This window comes from Diceros bicornis, chromosome 34 (genome assembly GCF_020826845.1).
Source record: "Diceros bicornis minor isolate mBicDic1 chromosome 34, mDicBic1.mat.cur, whole genome shotgun sequence".
NCBI lineage: Eukaryota > Metazoa > Chordata > Mammalia > Perissodactyla > Rhinocerotidae > Diceros > Diceros bicornis.
The window spans coordinates 31,230,808-31,256,223 of NC_080773.1; the positions used below are offsets into that span (position 1 = coordinate 31,230,808).

Below are 25,416 nucleotides of genomic sequence, written 5' to 3' on the forward strand. Positions count from 1 at the left end.
CTCTCTCTCTCATTCTGCCTCTGTCTCTTTCCCCAGCTCAAGGTCTCTGGGTCTCAGCATCTCTCAGCCCGAGGCCTCTGAGCGCCTCCCTGTCTCTTTCTGCCTTTACCCCTCTGACTTCTCCACTTCCAGGGCCCCAGAATCTCTGAGCCTGGGGGACGGAGGAGGGTCTTAGACCCGATCTCTGTCTCTCCTTTTCTCTCTCTGTCTCTTTTAGGCCATCTCTGTGTCTCCTCCAGTCTGCAGACCTGCGAGTCTCAGAATTTCTCGGCCTGGAGGTCTCGGTGTGCCTCTAGATTCTCTGCTCTGTCTCCCCGCTTCTCTGTGTGCCCCTGCCTCTCTCGGGCTCTCTGCCTCTGTTTCTATTCTCTCTCGCTCTCTGCCTCCCCCATTCTCAAGGCCCATCTCCCTCCCTCCCTGCATCCTTTCCCCCCTCCCACCCCGCCCCTCCCCTCCTCCGCAGTAGCCAATGAGCTGCCGCCGGTCCCAGCTCCCGGCGTCGTCCGCCGAGTGAGGCCGCGGGCGCGGGGGGTGGGGGGTGGGAGGCCGGGAGGGGGCCGGGACGCCGGGCTCCGGGGCGGGGGCGGGGGGCGCGGGCACCGGCGACCCCGGTGGCGGCGGCGGTGGCCAGGGGAAGCCGCGGGGCCGGTCATGCGGCTGCGGGGCCCGCGGCCCGGAGCGTCCGCCCAGCCCTGAGCGAGGTGAGCGCGAGGGGAGGGTCCTGGAAGGAAGGGGGGGGCTCCCGTTGAGGTGGCTGGGACCCGGGGTTGGGGCTAAAAGGAGCTTGAGTGGCTCAGGGTGGTGGGATTCGAGAGGTCAGGGCGGCCGAGTTCTCGAGGCAGTGGGGGATGGAGGGACATTTGGGCCTAGGGAATCCGGGAGAACCGGGTCCGAGGGTCCCGGCGTGGGGAAGCTATCCTCTCAATGTCCGAGTCTTAGAGACTGTGGGCAGTGGGGAGGGTGCAGGCCAGGTCCTTGAGGGAGGTGGTCCTGGACGAGTGGGGAGGGCCAGGCCGGGTAAGAGCAGGATGTGAATCTGAAAACAGGTCTCCCGAAAGGGGAGTACGTCTCCCCGGAGATTGAAGCGAGATGGAGTTTGGACTTGGGGCTTGGAGGATGGGATCCTGGGCATCCGAATGCTGAATCCAGGAAAGGCTGAGATAAAGGAGGATAAGAAGGAGGCTCCAGGCCTGGAGGGAGGGTCCCACAGGAGGAAGGGCTGGAGGCTGGAGGAGAATGAGGCGATCTAGGCGGGCCATTTAGAGTGAGGAGGAATCGGAGCAAGGAAGGAGGGGGGTTCCAAAAGGAAAGTGAGAAGGGTGACAATGGGCAAGGTCTTGGCTGGGGGTCTGAGGAGCCAGTGGAGGGATCTGAGGCTAGCTACCTGGGACTAAGACAGTCAAGGTGACAGAGTTCTTCATGCCTGTTTCCGAGATGAGCGGACTGGAAGGGGAGCAGGCAGCTGGTGGTCAAGTCTTGGAGCCATGGGACGGGGGGGATGGGGAGCTCTACCAAACTAGATCCCTGAGTCCTCAGGAGGCTGGGGGCGGGGCAGGGTGGGGTGGGGGCACTGGATGCTGGGATGGGGGAAGGTGAAGTTTGTCTCAGACTCCAGGGTCCTTAGTGGGGTGGGGCAGAGTTACAAGGCTACAAGAATCCTGGTTAAGGAAAGTGGGGTCTCAAGTCTTGGCTGCATTGATGAGGGGAGTGTTTAGGGGTCTTAACCTTCATAGTTAAAAAGATGATGGGGGTCACTGGTATTCAGGGATGTAGAGGTCTCTGGTTGAGATAGGATGGGGATCCCAGGTGAGTCCCCCAAATCATGGCATGGTGTGGTTTAGGGAAAAGTTCTTGGTGGGGGATGAAGGTGGTGGATAAGGGATTAGGAGCTCCCTAATTGGAATCTCCAGATTCTTGATTGGAATTTGGGAGGCCACAGCTTGAACTGGGGATCTCTTGTTTTGAGGGTCCAACATTAGGGGTATCAGGGTTCCAGGTTGGATGTTGAAGAGGGTCTGTAATTGGAAGTCCTAGCATGGGAGTTGGAGTCCAGAATCTCTGGTAGGGAATTTGGGAATCTTGTGATGGGGGCTGGGGGAATGCGGATCCTAGACTTCTTGACTGGGGTTTTAGAGTCCAGAGCACTGATCCCTTGTTTGACTGGAGTGCTCTGGTTAGGGTGCTGAGTTGGGTGGTTCCAAGATCATGGTTTTTGACATTCTGGTGTCTCTAGCTAAAATCTTGGCTCTGGATCTCTGGGTCCCAATGTTCTGGGATCCAGTGGCCTGGGATGGAGTTCTAGCATCCTAGGTTCAGGGACCTGCCTGGATCTGAGATGGGAGAAATTAGGGTTCTAGAATCTAGAATCTGGGTCGTGGGCCAACATCTCAGATTAGGGTACCAAATTGAGGTCAAGGCACAGGATCAGAGTCAGAAGGTCATGGGTCAAGGTCTTGGTGTTACAATTGGGTGTTCAGGGTCAAGATAAGACCCCAAGCATTTAAACTTAGGTGGGGTCCTCTGCTCAAGGTCTTAGCTAGGCCTGAAGTCAAGGGCCTGAGGCCAGGGTATGGGGTTACAGACCTTGGTTAGTGACCCACTTGGAGGATTTCTGGTTGCTGTTCAGAGAAACAGAGTCCAAAGGAAAGGGGTCAGGGTGCCAGGTCAGGGCATGGAGTCAGCATTGGGTGGCCTGGGTTAGGGTTTCTAGACAGGTCACATTGCTCAACATCCAGTGTTCAAGGTCCAATACTCAGACTCTAGGGACCTAGATCCTGGCTCAGCCTTGAGGTCATGGGCCCTTGCTGGAGTCTGGTATTCAAGGTTGAGGACTTGGATCAGGGCACAGAGTCAAGGTTGGGGGGGTAAGGGGTGCCTGGTCCTAGTGTTGAAGTGCCTGATCAGTGTAATAGTTTTTGAGGTTCAAAGTTAGGGATTCTGGTGGAGTTTGGTGTGTAGGATTAGGGGCTGGGGTCATGGGATGAGGTTAGGGTTGGAAGGCCTGGTTCTGGGGTTGAGAGTCTGGAAATTGAGTTTCTAATCAGAATCATGATATTTGGGACCCATATCCAGACACATAGCTGGAGTCAAGTTTCAACCTCTGGATCTGGGCCAAAGGCTGTGGATGGAAATCCTCTCCTGGGGTTGAGAGTCTGGTGTTGGCATCTCTGACCAGGATCCAGGGCCAGAGCACAAGTGTCAGGTTTGGGAAGCCCAGTCCTGGGGCTGAGGGTCAATTGTTGGTGTCACTGGTTCAAATCCAGGGATGGGATCATGGGTCAGGACACAGAGGTAAGATTTGAGAGTTCTCCTCTGGGGTATTGGTGTCTGGCCTGGATCCAGTGTCCCAGGTGGCTACATGGGGTTGGGGACTCTAGTCGGTCCCAGCGGGGCTCTCCACAGCAGCTTCTGGTCCCTCAGGCCCCGCAGGGCGCCCCCCGCCGCTGAGGATGAGTCACTGCAGCAGCCGCGCCCTGACCCTGCTGAGCAGCGTGTTTGGTGCGTGCGGCCTGCTGCTCGTGGGCATCGCGGTCAGCACTGACTATTGGCTATACATGGAGGAGGGAACCGTGCTGCCGCAGAACCAGACCACGGAGGTCAAGATGGCGCTGCACGCTGGCCTCTGGCGAGTCTGCTTCTTCGCAGGTACAGACCTCACCTGCCTTCCTCTCCACTGGGACCTCTAGAGTCCTTATCCATAGTCCTATCCTTTGGGTTCCAGAAATCCAGAAACTGATCCTGTTTCTCTCCTGGAGAGTCAAAGTTCTACCTGGAGATCCTATTTCTAGCCCTTTATTGCCTGAATCTAAGAGCTCCAATGCTCACACAATCTCCAGATGCCTAATCTCCAGAGAACCCCCAAGTCCCACCTTTAGAAGTAGTAGTCTAGGTTCAGAACTTGTCCCCTGGACAGTTCCCGTGCTGCATGGGCAGGATAAAAAAAATCCATGCCTCCTAGCCTTCACGGAGACCTCTTCTTCTAGGAATCCTGTCCGCCCCCCAGATGTTATCCTCTTTAGAGATTCAGGAGTCCTGGCCCACAGCCCTTCCTCTCTTGGGGCCCAGGGTTCCAGCCCTGTCCATGGGTCTCTAGGGCAGCTTGCAGAGGAGATCTCAGACCGCCTGTTTGCCCCCTTCTGCCACCCCCAAGAGTAGTACAGATGGATGAAGCCTCACATACCCTTCCTGGGGTCTCCCCAATGTGCGTCCTGCCCCTCCCTGCCTCTCCAGAGTTTAGGAGCCTCTCTTCTCGCCCTACCTCCTTATCTTCCCTCCAGGCCGAGAGAAGGGTCGCTGCGTGGCTTCGGAATATTTCCTTGAACCGGAGATCAACCTGGTGACGGAAAACACAGAGAACATTCTGAGTGAGGAGAAACGGGGTTGGGGGTGGGGGGTTAGTCAACGAAGGGGTGGGATCACAGGGCGGTCCTAGGAGAAAGGGCAGGACCAGAGAAGCGGCGGGGTGGAGGGGCAGGAGTGGAGGCTCCAAAGAAGGCAGAGTGGTTGGGTAAGGAGGAGGCGGCAGGTTGAAGGGACGGGGCCTGGAGTGGGGTGGAGTCAGCAGGGAATGGGGTAGAGTCCAGCCAAAGGGGGTGTGGCCTGGGTGAAAGGGTGGAGTCAGCAGTGAACTTTCAGAAAGGGGAGGAATCTGGAAAGCGGAGGAGCCACGTAAAGGGGCGGGGGTGATGGAAGCGGAGAAGTCAGGGGAATGGGCAGGTGTCCCCCTGGAGAGTCCCCGCTCACCCATGCCTCTCCCGTTGCTCCTCCCCCAGAGACAGTGCGCACAGCCACTCCCTTCCCCATGGTCAGTCTCTTCCTCGTGTTCACGGCCTTCGTCATCAGCAACATCGGCCACATCCGCCCACAGAGGACCATTCTGGCCTTCGTTTCTGGCATCTTCTTCATCCTATCGGGTGAGCCCAAGGAAAGGACTTAGGGGCTGGGGGACTATTTTAGGTTCCAGGAACCTGTGGTCGCTCTTCCGCTAAGAAAGCCCCTTCCTTGCTGTGTAATCCTGGAGGAGTTGCAGAACCTCTCTGAGCCCCACTCTGCTTCTCTGTGAAATGGAGATAGCGGCGCCCATTCCACAGCGTTGTTTGGACGACCAAATCATAGCGAACGCTTACTGGGTGCTAATTAGGTTCCGGACTCTGTTCTGATACTCACAACAACCCTGTGAGGCAAATGCTATTAATAGCCCCATTTTACAGATAGGGTAACAAGCTCTCAGAGAGATGAAGTCATTTGCTCGAGGCCATACAACCAGTGAGAGGCAGAGCTGGGACTCAAAGTCAGGCATTTCACCTCCAGAGGCTGTATTTTTAACCACTCCTGATATTTTAGCAATCAACAGATCCCAAGGCTCTTTCTTTTCTTTTTTTTTTTAAATTTTATTTATTTATTTATTTTTCCCCCAAAGCCCCAGTAGACAGTTGTATGTCATAGTTGCACATCCTTCTAGTTGCTGTATGTGGGTCGCGGCCTCAGTATGGCCAGAGAAGCCGTGCGTCAGTGAGCGCCCGGGATCCGAACTGGGGCCGCCCAGCAGCAGAGCTCGCGCACTTAACCACTAAGCCACCGGGCCGGCCCCCAAGGCTCTTTATTTTCTATGCAACATTTTATTTGAAAAATTTTCAAAGAAAAGTTGAAAGAATTTTAGAGTGACCACTCATGTACCCACCACTTAGAGTCAACCATTAACGTATTACTAGACTTGCTTTATCCTCTCTCTGTCCATCTATCTATATTTCTAACCATCCATCAATCTATCTTTTTTTTTTTTTAAGTGCATTTGAGAGTAAGTTGCAGGCACCGGTACACTTCACCCTAAATACTTCACCATTCGTGTCATTAGGTAGAGTTCTATATTGGTTTACAGTTCTTTTTTCCTTTGAAATACGAGGCTCTTTTGCATGCGTGATCTGACACCCTTCTTATAACATCTCTGCCTGGGAGTTATTATTAGCACTCACTTGATGAAATGCGGGTACCGAGGTCTGGAATTGTGCAGGGAATTGCCCAAGATGCCAGCATAAGCTGGGGCCCAGGGACTCGAGTGTCCTGAGTTTCAGAGTAGAGTTCTTTCTGAAATGTTACCCTCCTCCGAATTTCAGCTCGCTACAGTCCGATTCAGCCCAAGTCAGCTCAGGTCAGCCCAGATCAGCTCAGCTGTAATACTTTTAATTCCATCCATCAGGTCCAACTAACCTCAATCCATTGTGACTCAATTCTTCACTTCAGTTCAAATTAATTCAACATAATTTAATTAAACTCCGTTCAGGTCCTTTTCACTCAGTTGATATTTTATGAACAAGCCCCACTGTATGTCTCATTTCCATTCTGTCCCCTGGGACCCGTGCTTGGCTCCCTCTTTACAGTTGGCTCTGCAAATAGTTGAAGACGGATTTTGAAATACCCCCTCCCCCAGTCTCCTCCCAGCTCCTCACTCAGCTTTCTCTAGCCTACACCTCCTCCTTGCCTCCAACCTAACCTGCTGAGACCTTTTCCGGGGAAACCAGGGGGCAACCTCTGTGCGGACTTGAATCATGGCATGTGGAGCCAGGCACTGAGCTAAAATAAGACCTGTAGAACACCACCGTCCCAGAGTGTCAGAGCAGAAAGTTCTCATCGTTTTTCAGATGGAAAAATAGTGGCCTAGAGAGAGAGAAAGTGGGGCAAGAATAGGTAGCATGGAGACTTTTATTCGACCCACCCAAACGTATGAAGGAAAATTCCATTGTTTGCTGTTCACAGAAGTGGAGTCAGAGGAGGCAACATAGCTAGTCAGTGGCCAAGCTGGGATTAGAATTAAAAGTATTCTTATCACAAAACCCATGTTCATACCAATGCACCAGGGTCAAGCTGAGGATCAGGGCTAGAAGTCAGGTCTCTGATGTAACAATAGAGTAATTTGGAGAGATTGACCCCTACATCCTGAACCCTTTCCTCCAATTCATTTCATAGACTATGACCTGTGCACCCCACCCCAATGTATCCAGTCATGCAGTTTCCAGGTTGTGGGGTGTAGTGGCTGAAGGTACATGCTGTGAACCTAGAAAGACTTGCATTCAAATCCTACCACTTACTCACCATGTGAGCTACAGCGCACAAACCATACAAAAACCAGGTGGCGGGACAAATCACAGTTTGCTGACCCCTGGTCTAGATAATGGATTTGAAGGGCCTGACCCAGTGCCATGCCTATAATAATGAGTGCTCAACACGTGATAGTTTTAAATAAATAAATACACACATAAATGAACAGTAGTAGTAACAACAACCACCATAATAGTAAACACTATATTGAGGGCTGTGGTTTGGGGAAGTTCTAAGTGCTTCACGCAAATTGTTATTTCTTTTTCTTCACCTTCTAAGGCAGATACCATTATTATTCTCATTTTCCAGTTGAGGAAACAGAAGCTTTCAGAGGTTAAGTTGCTCCATCACAATTAAAAATCATACAAACGAAGGAGATTTGAAAGGATGGAAATAGTACTCATATCTTAGATCTTGGAATGGAATGGTCTAGTCCAACCACCTCATGTTCCCAATGAGGAAACCAAGACTTAGAAGGACAGACAGGAGTTGCCTGAGGTCTGGCAAATTGTGGAGTTGGCATTCAATTCTGGAGAAAGTGGTGGAAAGATTGGGGCAGAGGAGGGACTGGGTCACACATGGGTGTTAAACGTTTCTCAGGGACCTCTGTTTGGAATGGGCTAGAGGGAAAGAGACTTGAAATGAGCAAACCAACCACCAAATGCAGTGGTCTGGGCAATAGCAGATAAGGTTTGAGCTGGGGCTGGGGCTGGGAGGATAAAGTTGACTGGGTGGCTTTGAAAGAGAAGGATATTGACAGAAGAATCAATAGAACCGATGACTGACTGGATATGGTTGGTGAGAGAAGAGGGGAGGAGGCTGAGTGACATTGATTTTCTTTTCCCAGGTCATAAAAGGCATGTTTCCCAAGCGTGGCCCATATTAACCCCTGATCTTTAACATGTCCTCTTCATCTGTTCATTCATTAACTCCTCAAACATTTACAGAGACAGCCTACATGCCAGGCCCTGTGCTGGGCACTGGAGACATGGCTGAATCCTAAATGAGAGGCTACATGCTGTCAATCACAAAACACCCCCAACTACATGTCAGTCAAAGCTTGTCACACACCTGCTGAAGTCTCTTCAATGCATCAATGGATTCCCGGTGCATTTAGAATGTGTCCAAACTCCTCGTGCTGCCCTACAGGTCTTCCATGATTTGGCTAGCGCTCAGATCTCTGACCTCATTTTATAACCCACTAACACTCTCTCCATTGCTTATAACTTCAGCCACACTGGCCTCCTTCTATTCCTTGAAAATGTAAGTCTCAATCCCACCTGGGGACTATTACGCTCGTTATTCCTCCTTGCTTGGAAGTCTCTCTTCCCTGATTCTCAAAGGGGTCAAACTTTCCCTTTCCAGAGTTTCTTTCTCTGACAACAGTACGTAATGTTGCCTTGCCCCCACAATACTATAACTTTGCCTATTTTATATTTGTTTCATAGCATTTATTGCTATTGTCAGTCATATTATTTGTTTTGTGTCCTCTTCTCCCATAACGTAAACTCCAAAAGGCGGGGACTTTTACAAATATGCTTTCATTTGTATCTGCAGAGGCTAGATGAGTTGCTGGTACAAAGTAGGTATTGATATATTTATAGAATGGAGGAATGATAAGGACAGCTCAGGGCATTCTGGGAAAAGGGAAGATGCATTAACTTGGCACAGTGGTGCCAAGTTGGTGGTGAGGAGGTGAGGGAGGTGAGGAGGGTGGGAGTCACCAGGATTCCAAGAGGAGGTGACATCTAAGTGCATGATGCTGAAATGGCAGTGGAGATGGAATTCACAGCTAGTGTTAAGACCCTGGAAATCGTCTAAGATGGGGGTAGACGCATGTGCAGCTCTCCATGGTCCTGCAAACCTATTGTTCTAAAGCCAGGTTATTTCTATTCAACTTGGAATGTCGGTGATTCTTGCCGACCGTGCTCTAAGGATTCTGGAGCAGATGTCATGGAGGGGGGAGGGAGACAATTGGATTACAGAAAAAGAAAGGGGGGAGGGAAGGAGAAAAAGAAGATTATTTTTGGAGAACCAGAGCCACTGTAAAATGTCTGGGAAGGAGAAAGAATGACAAGAATAACTTACCTTTTGACATTGTTTTTAGATAGTTTAAAATTACTAAAGACAAAAAAGAAAGCAACAACAACAGCAAGAGCCTCTTTCTCTTTAGAAATATTTGTTTCCTTCACATCACCCCCCGCTCCTGACTCTTCTTAAGGAGAATGTTTGTTATTTAGAACTGTAATGTGAAACATGGGACTTACGGTGAGGCAGGAGTGATTAGCAGAAATCAGATCATAAGCACCTGGAATGTCAGCCTGAAGAGTGAACATCTTCTTCTGTGGATAGTAGAGAGCCGAGGAAGAATTTTGACAAGAGCAAGATAGAGTGCAGTAGGGGTTTTAGAAAGAACCGGTATCTAAAACAGGGAGATAAGGATTTGGGGGCAATGGTACAGGCATAGCGAATAAGCCTTAGCTGGGTAGAGGGCTTGGGGGTGCAAAAAGGGGGTTAGATTTATGAGAGATTCAGGAAGTGAAGTGGACATGACTTGATGACTGACCATCCTTGATGGATGAGAGAGAGAAAGAAATCAAGATGACTCCTCTTTATTTGACTAGGGTACCCGAATGAGTGTGGCTTCTGGGCATCCTTTGGTATTCCTTTCCTATAAACCTGCTCGTCTCTCAAGACCTATCTCAAATGCCTTTCCACCATGTAACACTTCGTGAGCTCTGTCTTCTTGAATGTCAAAATTATGTAATACTACAAGTTGAAAGCACTATGGAAGTTCAGAGCAAGAAAAAGTTCATTCTTAGAGGAGATAGAGGAATGGTGGGATTTAGAATGGATTAAAAAAGGGAGAGAAAGTAATGAGCTTTTCTGGAAGTTCCAGTTGTGTAGCAAGTATATTCATCCATTCATGTAGTATTTATTATGCACTGGATCTTGTGCTAGATGCTAAGAATGCGCTTGGGAACATGGTAGACTAGTTCCAAACATCCTAGTGAAGGTGGGGGAGATGTATGACCAAAAAAATTACAAACAGATGGAAAATATAACATTAGGTGGTGATTAGTGCTACAAAGAAAAATAAAGCTGGTTAAAGGGAAGGAGAGTGATGGGGGGGTCATTATTTTATCCCCCCTCAATCACTCCAATTTCTTAATGAAAAGTTTGAAATCTTTAGAATAGTGCAATGAACACAGGTATACCTTCCTCTACCTAGATCTACCTAGATCCTGCATTTTGCTAATGTTTTGCAGTAATCTCTCTCTCTCTTTCTCCCACTCTCATTCTATCTCTCTCTCTCCACACACACACACACACACACACACACACAGAGTGTGGCTTTACCATTTGAAAGTAAGTTGCAGGCATCATGAGAGTTCATCTCTAAACATTTTAGTACACACTGCTTAAGAGTAAGGACACTCTTCTACATTACTACAACAGCATTATCACACCTAGAAATTTTACAATAATTCCATAGTGTAACATTCCATTTTCAGACTGTCCCAGTTGTTTCAAGAATGCCTTTTATAGCTTTTCCCCCAGAACCAGGATTCAGTCTAGGTTCATGCATAGCATTTAGTTCATGTCTTTTTTAGTCTAGACTAGTTCCACTATTTTTTTTTACAACACTGACTTTTAAAATATAGTTCACTATAAAAATATAGAATGGACAGAATAACCAAATCTTATGTATCCTTCACTCAGTTTCAACAATTATCAACATACGGCGAATCTTTTCTTAGTCATACTGCCATATCTCCCTTCTGCACTGCAATGCATTATTTTAAAGCCAGTCTCAGACATTAAATTCTTTCCTCCACAAATATTTCAGTATGTTTCTGAGAAATAAGTACTTTGTTATTTAACATAGCCACAGTTCCATTATCATATCCAAACAATTAAGACTAGCTGCTTAATATCATTTACTATTTAGTCAAACTTCCTCACTTGTCTCATAATTGCCTTTTTACAATTACTTTGTTGCGAATCAGGATCCAGATTCCACTTGCGCCTTTAGTTGACAGATCTCCAAAGCCTCTTTTTTTTTTTTTTGTGAGGAAGATCGGCCCTGAGCTAACATCTGCCAATCCCCCTCTTTTTTTGCTGGGGAAGACTGGCCCTGGGCTAACACCCGTGCCCATCTTCCTCTACTTTATATGGGATGCTGCCACAGTATGGCTTGTCAAGCAGTGCGTCGGTGAGTGCCCGGGATCCGAACCGGTGAACCCCGGGCCACCGCAGCGGAGCACGCGTGCTTAACCGCTTCTGCCACCGGGCCGGCCCCTCCAAAGCCTCTTTAAACCTGTAACAGTCCTTCTCCTCTTTTTTTCTTGCCATTTATTGTTGAAGAAATCTGGTCATTTGTCTTGTATGGTTCCCACATTCTGGATTTTTCCGATTGTGTTCCTGTGTTGTGGTATGTTCATTCATCCCTGTGTTTTCCTGTAAAACTGTTATTGATCAGATCCAGTTTTATTTTATTTTATTTTATTTTTTTGGCAAAAATACTTCATAGATAGGTGGTGCTGTTTCCATTGTGCTGCAATACATCAGGAGGCATAATCATATCTAGTTGTCTCTCTCTCTCTCTCTCTCTTTTTTGTTTTTTTGTGAGGAAGATTAGCCACGAGCTAACATCTGTTGCCAATCCTCTTCTTTTTGCTGAGGAAGATTGTCCCTGGGCTAACATCCGTGTCCATCTTCCTCTGCTTTATATGGGACGCCACCACAGCATGGCTTGATAAGTTGTGTGTCGGTCCACGCCCGGGATCCGAACCTGTGAACCCCGAAGCGGAGCGTGTGAACTTAACCACTATGCCACCAGGCCAGCCCCTGATTGTCTTTCTTTTTCAGATGTTAACATTGATCTGTGGCTCAGGTATTATTTGCTTGACCCATATCATTGTCCTTTTGAAGACTACAGGATGAGGTGTCTTGTAGAATATCCCACATCCTAGACTTGTTTGATTGTTTCCTCATGGCATCATTTAATTTGTTCCTCTTTCCTTGTATCTTTTGTAACCTGGAAGTTATGTCTAGACTGGAGGCTTCATTAGATTCAAGTTAAACATGTTCGGCAAGAAGATTCAGAGGTGGTCCTGTGTTCTTCCTATGCCCTCACTTCAGGTAGCAAATAATGTCAGATTGTTCCACCATGAGTGGAAGTTCGAACTCTTGGTCAAGGTGGTGGTCATCAGAGCTCTCCATTGAAAAGGTACATTTTTCTCTTAACAATGAATAAGCAACTTGCAGAGTAACACTTTGGCACCTTGGGGGGAAACTTCATTTTGGGATACCTATTTTATTTAAAATTTTTCATTTTGGAAAGAATTTAAACCTACAGAAAATTTGCAAAAATAATTCAATGAACTCTCATATCCTTCACATCCTTAACATTTTGCCACATTTGCCTTTCTCTTTCTTCCTTGCCCTCTATGTATGTACGTATGTATGTATTATATCTGTTTTATATATACGTATATATATATTTTTAATAATTTTATTTATTTATTTATTTTTTCCCCCAAAGCCCCAGTAGATAGTTGTATGGCGTAGCTGCACATCCTTCTAGTTGCTGTATGTGGGACGCGGCCTCAGCATGGCCGGAGAAGCTGTGCGTCGGTGCGCGCCCGGGATCCGAACCCGGGCCGCCAGCAGCGGAGCGCGCACACTTAACCACTAAGCCACGGGGCCGGCCCAATATATATACGTATATATACGTATATATATACGTATATATATATATACGTATATATATATGTATATTAATGGAACTACTCCAACACAAGTTGCAAACACTTCACCCCTAAATACTTCAGCAAGTGTCTCCTAAAAACAAGTGCATTCTCTTTTCTAACCACAGTACAATAATGAAATTCAGGAAGTTTAACATTTATACGGTGCTGTGGTTAACACACAGTCCACATTCAAATTTCACCAATTGTCCCAGTGCTGTCTTCTATAGTCATTTCCCCCCTGATTCGAGATCCAGTCTAGGATCACGCTTTCTATTTCCTCGTTGTGTCTCTTTCGTCTCCTTTCATCTTTTATGTAGTTCCTCTGCCTTTTTTTTTTTTTTAATCTTTCATGTTGACGTTTTTTGAAGAGTGCAGCCAGTTGTTCTGTAGAATACCCCAGAGTCTCCTCAGAAGTGGATTCAGGTTACACATTTTCAGCAGGAACCCTACATAAATGAAGCAGTGCCTCGGTCACCTCAGGAGGTAATGGTGTCAGTCGGCCCCGTTACTGGTGATTTTAGCTTTGATCACGTAGTTAAGGTGGTATCTGCCAGGTTCCTTTACGATAAGGGAAGTTCTTTTTTTAAAAAAATCTCTTTGTAGTTAATAGATATTCCATGGGGAGAGTCTATCATCCAGTGATTTAACATCCACTGATGATACTCGCCTGAATCCTAATATTACTACTAGGGTTGCAAATGGTGTTTTCTTTTCTTTTCTTTCTTTCTTTCTTTTTTGAGGAAGATTGGCCCTGCACTAACACCTGTTGCCAATCTTCTTCTTTTTTCTTTTTTCTCCCCAAAGCCCTAGTACATAGTTCTGTATCATTGTTGTAGAATTGTAGCTCTTCTATATGGGACGCCATCTCAGCATGGCTTGATGAGTGGTGAATATGTCCGTGCCCAGGATCCAAACTGGGGAACCCTGAGCTTCTGAAGCAGAATGTGCAAACTTAACCACTCTGCCACTGGGTCTGCCCTGCAAATGGTGTTTTCTAACTTTGTTTTTCCATCTACACGTATACCACTGAAAAGAAGAATTTTTTTTCTTTCTTTCTTTAAAAATATGTCAGTATGCATTTACATTTTTTTAATTCAGTGTGTTATCTGCCATTCCTTTTATTATTCATTTTGATGTTCAAATTGTCTCCAATTGGACTACAGGAACCCCCCTCAAACTAGTTCCTGTGTCTTTTTTTGACATGTCCCTTTCTTTTTTTGAGCACTTCCTTACCTTGTGGCCCAAGTACACTTTTATGCCCCTGCCCCAGGCTTCAAATTAGCTATTTCTCCTGGGATCTCTAGTTCCTTATTTAGTGGGGGATGATATTAGAGACCAAAATCTGGGTGCTAGGTGTGCTCATTGCTACTGAGATGTCACTGCTTCTACAATCTTTCAGGACACAAAGCCGAGAAATGGTATATATTGGTAAAACAGGAGTTTGTACTAGACCTAACACCACAGGGTTCTTTCTTGCCTTACCCCATTCTGATCTGTATCTTCCTTCTTTCAGAATGAGAACTTCAGCTCCCCAAAGCATCCGTATATTTACACATTTGCTCAACCCTACAACACACACAGAATAATTTCAGAACTGCTATCCCTAGCCCACTCCCAACAAAAAAACCTACTCAGTAAGGTTCAAGATTTCTTTGCAGAAATCTTGTTTGTCTTTAGACTGAGATATATAATCAAAGTACTGTATTCAAAAGTTACTTGAATTACTCCTGTGGTTATGTTGTTCATTTGATATAAAGTTAGCTTCATTTATTTTTGCTTGTATCAATTTTAGTTTTTTTCCCTATCCTTGTTGATTTTATTTTTTGCATGTATAAAATATTAGCATAGTTCCAAAGGTCAGAATCATGCACAAATATGCACTGAAAGGAACACCAGTTCCTTCTCATCTCTCCTTGCTGTTCTCACCTCCCTCCTGTAGGTGATCAACTTCATTTGTTTATTTTACTTCCTATGTCTCTTTTTGCAAAAATCAGCAGATGCACATAAGTATTTTTATGTACCCTTTCTTTATGCGTAAAAGGCAGCATCCTGTGTTCATTACTTTCTTTTTTAACTTAGTGATATCAATCATAAAGACCTCCCTCATTCTCATTTCACAGTGGCACAATACTCTGTTATATGATGTTTTCTAGTTTATTCCGCTAATCCTCTGTGTAGGGGTCTAGGTCATTTCCAATATTGTGCCATATTGGAATAATGCTGCAGTGAGTTAACTTGTGCACGTGTGCTCTCATATCCTTGAACAGGTATCTTCAGGGTGAATTCCTAGAAGTGAGATTGCTGGATTAAAGGATAAAGACATGTGTGGTTTTGTTAGATATGGCTGAAGTCCCCTCCATAGGGGTTGTGCCATTTTGCATTCCCACCAGCAACGTATAAGAGCTTCTGTGTCCTCTGGCCTCACCAAAACAGTATGCTGTGAAGCTTTTAAACTTTTGACAATCTGATGCATGAGAAATGGTATCTCTTCTTAGTTTTCATCTGCATTTCTCTTATTTTGAGTGAGGGAGCATTTTTTTTTAAAAAAAAAAAACAAGGAGATGATACCTTTCTAAAGAGGTGACAAGGGAGGAGAGATCTAAATGGAGTGACAGAAAAAGACATGGAGAAATCTGTGGGGAGAGCATTCCAGGCAGAGGAAGCAGCGGGAGCAAAGGCCCTGAGGCAGAAATGAGTTTGATGTGTTCAAGAAAGGGATCGGGGGGACTCACGTAGTCTAAGTAGAGGAAACAAGGAGAAACTGACCAGGGATGTTGTTGGCAGGCACCAGACCATGTAGGCATTGTAGTCCAGGGGTCAGGAAAGTTTTTCTGTAAAAGACCAGGTAACAAATATTTTCAGCTTAACTGGCCATACAGTTAGTCTCTGTGCAACTATTTAACTTTGCTGTTGCAGCCATGGCATCATGAAAACAAACAGACGTGCCTGTGTTCCAATACAATTTTATTTATAGACCCTGAAATTTGAAATGCATATACTTTTAAAATTGAGATATTATAAATCACATAACCTAAAGTTCATATAATTCACTGGTTTTTAGTATATTCACAAGGTTGTACAACCATCTCCATTGCCTGATTTCACAACATTTTCATCACCCCAGAAAGAAACCTCACACCCTTTAATAGTCAGTCATAATCCCCCCTCCACCCCATTCCCTGGCAGCCACCAATCTACTTCCTATCTCTATGGATTTCCCTATTTGGGACATTTCCTATAAATGGAACCATACGGTGTGTGGTCTTTTGCATCTGGCTTCTTTCACTTAGTGTATTTTCTAGGTCCATCCATGTGGTAGCATAAATCAGTACTTCATTCCTTTTTTTGGCTGAATAATATTCCTTTATATGGCTATACCACATTTTGTTTATCCTTTCAGTTGATAGACATTTGGGTTGTTTCCACTTTTTGGCTATTATGAATAATGCTGCTACAAACATTCATGCACAAGTTTTTGTGTGAACATATGTTTCCCGTTCTCTTGGGCAGACACCTAGGAGTGGAATCACTGGGTCATATGGTAATTCTATCTTTAACACTTTGAGGAACTGCCAAGTGAAATTCACATACCTTTTATGTGCCACAAACATCATTCTTCTTTTAATTTTTTTCAACCATTTAATTAAGGAAAAACCATTCTTGGCTACGAGGCCATACAAAAACAGGAGGTGGGCTGGATTTAGCCCTCGGGCCATAATTTGCTGACCCCTGTTGTAGGCAGCAGAAGGAATTTAGATTTATTTTGAATGTGATGAGCACACAGATGATGATTTGTAGGATTCTGGGGGAAGATGCTGATAAGGATTACTTGGATTAATTTAGTGCAGGGGACTTTATAGCCTCCTTAAGCCACCCTTGGTATGGCTACTGATTAAAAGAAAATTCATCTTGAGGAAAGGATATTTGCCTCTTAAAAATTCTCAAGCCAGATCTCTCCTCCTCACCTTCTCCATGTGCCTCGATTTCTTCATCGTAAATGGAGATAAAGATGGTACCTACTTGAAAGGGTTGTTGTGAAATTTGAATAAGTTAATATATATATAACACTAAGAATGGTGCCTGGCACAGAGCAAGACCTGTATAAGCAGTTGCTATTATTATTATCATTGATGTTGTTGTTGCTATTATTATCCATATCCTCAGCTCAGGCCTCATCCTCTCCTCCTAGAATATCACAACTCCAGTTTCTCCCCTCCAGTCTCTCCCCAGAACCAACCAGCCCTAAAAGGGCCTTCCAACACTCCGATCTGGCCCTGTCCTTCCTCTGATCCACACTTTCCATGGCTCCCTGGTGCCCTTGGCATCAATGCCAGGCTTCTCAGCCTGGCATGCAAGGCTCATCATGGCTGTGTCCCTACCTCCTTCTCTGGCTCCATTTCTTTTGCTCATGGCCCATGTTTTACCTACATGAGTGGATCAGCTCAATGTTCCCCCTCCAAGCCTTTGCCCAAGCTGTTCCCTCTGCCCAGAGGCCTCATCCTTTATGACTTGGGCAAAGCCATTCTTCCAGGAAGCTTTCCTGGACTTCTGCCATCCCCGCTCCCACCCAGGTGGGTTTCGTGCCTCTTCTGGAGCCACAGAGCTCTGTGCTGCCATTTCCTTTAAAGTACATATCACCATGTGTGTGACTGTTGACCAGTGTCCAGATTTGCCTTCCCCAGTTGCAATGTGAGCCCCTGGAAGGCAGATTTGGGGGGAGGGGAGGTTGTTGATGCATCTCAGGACTCTGCACCCGGCCAAGGCCCAGCACACAAGGGGCTCCAAAAGGTGGAAGTTGGTCCAGGACAGAGCAGGGAGGGGAAGGGAGACGACGGCAGTGAGATGAGGAGGGTGTGGGGCTGGGGAGAGGGGTCCACTGCTAATGGACCAGGGCACCCCTCTGCTCCCCCAGGCCTCTCCTTGGTGGTGGGCTTGGTTCTTTACATTTCCAGCATCAATGACGAGGTCATGAACAGGCCCAGCAGCTCTGAGCAGTATTTCCACTATCGCTACGGGTGGTCTTTTGCCTTCGCTGCTTCCTCCTTCCTACTCAAAGAGGTGATGTCTGTGGGGCCCAGACTCTAGAGTTTTGAATGGGGAGGGGTCTGGGGGGCCTGATTCCTGGGTCCAGGAGGAAGAGGAGGCTGGGGGGGTGGACTCTGGATTAAGAGGGAGGTGGTGGCTGGGGGCTGGGACTCCTGGATCCTGGGGGAGGATGGGCTGGGGGCCTGGACTCCTGGGTCTGAGGCAGGAGGGGGCTGGGGGTGTGGACTCCTGGGTCTGAGGGAGCAGGGGGCTGGGGGTCTGGACTCCCAGGTCTAGGGAAGGAGGGGCTGGGGCCCTAATTCCTGGGTTCTCGGGAAGGAGGAAGCCGCAGGCCTGGAATCTTGGGTCCTGGGAGAGGAGGGGTTGGGGGTTTTGAGTCTTGGGGTAAGAGGAGCCCCTGTCCAGCCTCTGGGACTCTGATCGTGCCTCGCCACAGGGGGCTGGCGTGATGTCCGTGTACTTGTTCACCAAGCGCTACGCGGAGGAGGAGATGTACCGCCCGCACCCGGCCTTCTACCGCCCGCGTCTCAGCGACTGCTCTGACTACTCGGGCCAGTTTCTGCAGCCCGAGGCGTGGCGCCGCGGCCGCAGCCCCTCCGACATCTCCAGCGACGTATCCATCCAGATGACGCAGAACTACCCTCCCGCCATCAAGTACCCGGACCACCTGCACATCTCCACCTCGCCCTGCTGAGGCCCTGCCTCTCGGAGGTCCCCTCCTCCTCCTCACGGGTCTCCCCGCAAGGCAGCTCCCCTCCCTTCTTTGGGACTCCCGGCTCCCACCTGGAGGATGCTGCGCAAGCTTTAGGCCCCGCCCTCTTCCCAATGGCCCCGCCCCGTCGCCCTAACCCCTCCCTCTTTCCAATTGCTCCTCCCCCCTGTCCTGACCTCTCCACTTCATTGGCCCCTTCCACTTCCAGATGGCTCCTCCCCCTCGATAGCCCGCCCCCTTTCCTGTAAGGCCCGCTCCTTTCCTCTGGCCCCGCATCTCCCAGCCAATTACCTCCCGGAGTTCCCCTGCGCTGTGCACCTGCTTCCGAGCAGTAGGCTGCGCAGGCGCCCACCTCCCCTGAGGCCCCCAGCCTTTCGTCTGGCGGCAGGAGCGCTGGGCTGGAGAGTAGGTTCTGGCAGCCGTCAGGAATGCCAACCAACCTCTTCTCCCCTCTGCCTTGACTCCTCTCTTTCCTGGCCCAATTTCACCTTTGGACCTTTGGGGTCCTCAGGTGCAGTGGGGGGGCCTCCTTCTCCGCCCACAGCTCCAGGGTGAGGTGAGGGGCTGGAGGCCCCGGGTATGGTTAATCTGGCCTTCCCGCCCCCCACACACACTCTTCTCTGCCCCCTTGGGAGACCCCATTCTTTCTCACTGTCTGGGCTCTTCTCGGCCTCCTGAAGGTTACCTGCCTTTTGGGGGGCGCTGCCTAATGGATCTTCTTGCTGTCTCAGCTGTCCTTGGCTTCTTTTTCTTCCTTCTCTAACTCGATCTCCCTTCCTCCTTCCCACCTGCTCATCCGAAGCCCCTAGGTGCATCCAGCCCGCACACCACACTGAGATGGAGACGCTAGGGTGGAGGAGATTCCTCCGCCAATTCCACACCTGTGCCCGCCTCTTCCCCCCTGAGGCCCCGTCGGGGGAGGGAGAGGCAGTAGCGGGGGTTGACACCCCCCAAACCTTGAAGTCTTCCATTTTCTGGCACTCCTCCTCATTGAAGTCCCCCTTCCCGTCTCAAATTCCAACTCTGGCCTCTTTCAAGGGTCCGTTCGCCCCCTTGGACAGATTGGGTGGGGACACTAGAAACTCGCCCACCCCCCTTGTTAGGGGAGGAGGGCCGAGGTAGCACAGTGTTGTACACGGAACAAGGAAGGCCCCCGGGGTGGGGGGAGGGGGACAGGGGAGGGACGGGGGCTTTTAGTTTGCATCTTAGGGGGAGGGGGGAGGGAGGAGCGCAGCAGTTAACCTGTCTTTACGCAGCGATTTTTAACGAGGCTGGGGGGAGGGAGGGCTCTGGGAGTGGGGAAGGGGTGGGATGGGAGGGCCTGGCTCTGTTATTTACCGTGTATCATATGTAAATATCGACAGAAACTTCAATAAACTTTATTTCAAACACGTCTCTGCCTCCCCAGGGGAAGGGCATTGGATAAAGGGGGCTGGGTCCAGGTCTCCACCCCTAGGGCCCTAAGCCTAGGGTGCTGCAGAATAAGATGAGATTGGTGTTTGTTAAATTGCTTAATCCTCATAATTCTTAACAGGAGCATTTTATAATTAAGTCCGTGCAAAGCATGTAGGACAGCAAAAGACAGGTCAAGATCAATAAAAATGAACTCTCGTTGTTACTCTGACCACTTAGAGTGGGTTACCATTACTCACCTTCCTTCTACATTCATTGCTTCATTTAACTTTCTCCTCAAGCCTGCACGTTGAGTTTACTTAAAGGACTCACTTTGCAGATAGGTCCATAGAGGCGAAATGACTCACCCAGGGTCACACAGAAGAAATTGACAGAGCCGTGAGCTGAAACTAGGTTCATCTGGTTCCAAAACTTGATCTTCCTTCTCGCACCAGGGAGCAGTGGATTCTCCTAATGCTTGGCTTGCTCACTTCTTTGAGGAATAACTGCTACCATTTATTGCACACCTACTATGAGCCCCACTTTCCTCCCATATATGACCTTATGAGGTGTTCCCAGCAGCCCTGTATGTAGGAATTATCTCACACACACACACAGACACACATTTCCCAGGTGAGGGATGGAGGCTGCAAAGCGGGGTCTAAAATCTGTGATCTCACCCACCACACTGAGGGATTGAAAACAGCCTAAATGTTTGATAAGCTTATTCTTGAAATGTATTGAAGAGGGAACACGGTACCAGCTCTCCAGTTCTCTGCCTTGTCTACATTTAGCCTCTTCAGGAGCAATCAGAACAACTTCTGCAACCACAACCACAGTTGTCAAGCTATGTGGTTTAATGGCCGCATCTATCAAGCTGTCATTAGGTGTCAGTCACTGTGCTGCGCACTTCTCATTTATTAGCTCATCGGATTCTCCCAACCATCCTGCGAGTTAGGCACTCCAAATAGCCCCATTTTGTAGATGAAGAAACTGAGACTCAGGGAGGTAAGGTCACCCAGCTAGTAGGAGGCAAAGGAGAATTTGTACCCAGCCTGTCTGATCTGAGTCTTCTCTCCCAGCTGCTGCGTTTTACTACTACTAATTTGATGCAAACTCATTCTGTGACCTTGAGCAGGTCTTTGAATCTCTGGGGCTTCGGTTTCTTTTTCTGTTAAAAAGGAGGGGGAGTGTGCTAGAAGCACTCCAAATCCCTCTGGAGCAGGGAGAGTCCTGGGGGGAGTTTAACAGGAAAGAATTCAGATTCAGCAGGATCAAACTCCCTGAGGGAAATATCCTGAGTCATTTTCAATGATTTCAGGAATTTCTGGAGGTCATGCTTGAGATTTGGGATGGCAAATATGTTTCAGCTTCTTTGTCAAGATTAATCGAGTCCTAGTGGCTGCCCGGAACACGGTGTTGAGAAGGATTTTGAACATCTGCTCGTGGGAGAGGATGTCCCCATCAACTGGTGCTGTCTGCCACCCTGATCAGTTAGTGCTGTCTGTCTTGCCCGCAGGATGGTCGATTGTGGTGCAAGTGCCGGAAATTTGCTGATTTTGACCAGAACTTAACAATCTAAAATCCTAAAATTTATGTTCTTTTAAAAAATTAAGGTAGTTTTTTTTGGTTGTTGTTTTGTTTTTTACATTTTAAAAGTGGAATGGGGGCCCAGCCCTGTGGCTGAGTGGTTATAGTTCCTCGCACTCCACTTCGGTGGCCCAGGTTCGTGGATTTGGATCCCGGGCATGGACCTACTCCACTCACCGGCCATGCTGTGGTGGTGTCCCACACACACACAAAAAAAAAATAAAAGAGGAGGATTGGCACAGGCATTAGCTCACAGTGAATCTCCCTCAGCAAAACAAAACAAAACAAAAAAGGGGAATGGGATTCCATAGTTAAAGACTTGTTTATCTTTTGTGAAAGGAATGCTGTGAAAAGTCAGTCCACTTCTGACCTCTTGACATCCAGAAATCCCCCTCCCCCTGAGGTACTACCATCCATTAATGTATAATTTCAAGAATACTATATGCATATTGAAACATATACACACCTGTTTAAATCCACAGACAGGTGACTACGTAGCACATACATGCTTATTTGACACAGCATTTCAAAGAATGCACGCAGTTCTGTACCTTCCAATTTCACATGACAATGTATTATGGAGACCATTTAGTACCAGTTATATAACTGTACCTTATTGTTTTTCAAGGCTGCTTAATAATAATAGTTTGCATAAATTAATTGCATAATTTATCGCATGCTTTGTATGTGCCAGTCACTTTGCATTCAAGTCCTAAGCACTTTACATTCAATAACCCAAGGAGGTTGGTGCTTTTATTATCATCCCCATTTTATAAATGAGATCCTGAAGCGCAGAGAGGTCGATTAACCGTTTCCTGGTCGCACAGCTAGTAAGTGGTCAAGCTAAGATTTGAATGCTGGGAGTCTCCTGAGCTGTATACCTCCATGTATGTTGAAGCCACATAATTTCATCTATCTATCATTATTTTTACATAGTGTTATGCACCCATTTAATTTACAGAACAATACTACACATTAGTGGTTCTCAAAGCGTGGCCAAGGCACCCTGGGCATCCCTGAGACCTGTTTAAGGGGTCTTTGAGATCAAAATCATTTTTATAATAACCCTAAGATACCATTTTCCTTTTTCATTCTTAGTCTCTCATGAGTCTATAGAGTCCAGAGTCTTGGCGGCTTCCTAGCAGATGATAACACAATAGATTGAAGGTAGAAGCAGATATGAGAATCCAACTTTTTTCTATTAGGCCAAACATTGAATAGATTTTAAAATACATAAACCAATGCCACTATATTTTTTTGTTTGGGAAAATATGGTTATTTTTCCCTAAAATAACTTGTTTATGTTAACATGCAATGAGTTTATTATTTTACTTAAATTAATACATATTTTAAAATCTTCTTTGTTCTAATTTTGAATATGTTAAATATTGATAGACGTAAAACACATAAACAAATGCTTTTGGAATCCTCTACAATTTTTAAGAACGTAGAGGGGTCCTGAGACCAAAGATTTAAGCACTGCTGCTGTGTGTCATGGAGGCAATATGTCAGATGTAGAGATTTGCCTCATTTTTTCAACAGCTATGTAGTGGTCCATTGAATGGAGGTAATTTGTTTTAACAATAAACTCATTTTTATTACAAACTAAATACCTAGTCATGATTTTCAAATTTAAGCAGCAGAGAGGGCGAAAGAGAAAAGTAACTTTCTTCTTCTCGTTCTTCTCAATCCCAGTCTCGCTTCACAAAAGGAATGATTGTCATGAGTTTCTTCTTCTAGACCAGTGGTTCTCCACTTGGGGTCTTCCAGGGAACATTGGGCAATGTCTAAGGGGCATGTTTGGTTGTCACAACTGGGGGGTGCTATTGGCATCTAACGGGTAGAGTCCAGGGATGCTGCTGAGTGTCTTACAGTGCAGAGGATGGCCCCCACAGTGAAGAATGATCGGGCCCAAGATATGACTAGTGAAAATCTGAAAATCTGCCTTACACATTATCTATGCATTTATGTACTCTCCTTTTTCCTGCCTTTATTTTTACACACATGATATTTTGCTACATTGATCTATAAGCAAGGACTCTTAATTTGTAGAAGACTAGGGATCCCTTTGAGAATCAGATAAAAGCTACGGATCCCCAGAAAAGAATATCTATATTCACAAAATTTCATACATAACTTCAGGGTCTTCACAGAGACCCAAAAAGCTCTGCCAGAATTCCTTGGACGTATGATTTTGAATCACAGTCCCAGAACATCACATTCAGAGTGAGATTACTAACTGCACCCCCTCTCCACCCCATTCCCTTTTACAGACAAGAGGATAAAGGCGCAGAGAGAACAGGGTTTGGGTCTGGGTCCCTCAGGGAGACAAAGAAAAGCCAGGATTGGAACTCAGGCCACCTGACTCCCCAGCGCTGGAATATTTCCATTTCACCCTGAATGAGGACGTTTTAGAAACGCTGATTTCTCTTCCTGGTACAGCTAGAAAACACACCGCCACCACTCTGTTTCTCTTGAGAAAACACAAAGGCCCCAGCTGTTGTTGATGAGAAACACTCAAGCACCTGGGAAAAAGCACATTCAGGATATGAGGCGGGGAGAAAGGTTGGACAGGGACAGGAGGTTGTGATTGGCTGCTGGAGGGGAGGGACTCTAGAATATGTATCCACTCATTTCCTGAGTCTTTCATTCACTCCTTCATCCATCCGTCCATCCATCCATCCATCCATTCAGCACCTGTGGACAGGGGCTTCCTGCCTACCAGGGCTGGGCTCTGGGGGACCCCAAAGTGAACCAGACCTGTGCCTGTCTTGAGCAGCCCCCATACTGCTGGGGGAGACCGGTTGACATGCCAGTAATAATGCAGGATGACTGTGTTATAAGGGAGGCACGATAGGGAATAGCGGAAGCATGGCTATAACCCCTGATTCAGACTAGGGATGTCAGGGAAGGCTTCCTGGACGAAGGAGCATGTGAGCTGAATCTTCAAGAGCACGGAGAGGGTTTGGCATATGGCTGAGAGATGGAAGGGGATTCCAGGCAAGGGAGCCACACTCAGAAACTTCAAAGGCATGAAGGAGCTGGGCATAGCAGGGGAAATGACTCCAGCTGGCAGGAGGCAGCAGTGAAGACAGGTAAGATGGGACTGGTGCTTTTGGCAAAAGGACATAGGTAAGGAGCTCAGATTTTCTCCTGAGGGCAATAGGGAGCCATAGGAGAATTTTAAGCAGAGGAAGGACGGGGTTAGCTCTGAATGTTAGAAAGAGTCCTTCGGGGACAAGTGAAAATTGGACTGGAGGGAGACCAGTGGCATAACCCAGTGGCACAGTCCAGACAAGAACAGGACAGAGAAGGGAGCAGATATGAAAGAGACCCAGGAGGGAGAGAGGTCTTCACATTGGGACTGACTGGGGGTCAGTAGTGAGGGAGAGGGAGACATGAGGAGGTGTTAATGCAACACTGGCTGACTGGCCCTGTGTGACCTTCACAGCACAATGTGATTTACAGGGTGTATTAGTTATCTACTGCTGCGTAACAAATTACCACAAATGCAGTGGCTTAAAACAACACATATTTATTATCTCACAGTGTCTGTAGATAAGGAATCCAGGACAGTGTAACTGAGTCTTCTGCTCAGGGTCTCACAAGACTGAAATCAAGATGTCGGCTGGCTGGGTCCTCATCCAGAAGATCAGTTAGGGAGAGATCCACTTCCAAGCTCCCTTAGATTGAGTAGAATTCATTTCTTTGTGGTTGTATGACTGAAGTCCCTATTTTCTTGCTAGTAGTTGTCCTTCTCAGGTCTTTGCTACGTAGCCCTCTCTACAACAGGGCAGTTTGCTCTTTTGAGGACAGCAGGAGAAT

At 47.2% G+C, this 25,416-nt stretch overlaps 1 protein-coding gene across 1 annotated transcript; it reads left to right on the forward strand.

Annotated features, from left to right (window-relative positions):
- Window positions 1–636: 636 nt before the first annotated feature.
- CACNG7 (calcium voltage-gated channel auxiliary subunit gamma 7) lies at window positions 637–19,768 on the forward strand. The gene is made up of 6 exons (XM_058530165.1): window positions 637–701; window positions 3,421–3,645; window positions 4,278–4,364; window positions 4,773–4,913; window positions 17,764–17,909; window positions 18,334–19,768. The coding sequence occupies exons 2-6, from the start codon at window positions 3,450–3,452 to the stop codon at window positions 18,589–18,591; spliced, it is 828 nt and encodes a 275-aa protein (XP_058386148.1). The 5' UTR covers window positions 637–701; window positions 3,421–3,449; the 3' UTR covers window positions 18,592–19,768.
- Window positions 19,769–25,416: the final 5,648 nt, after the last annotated feature.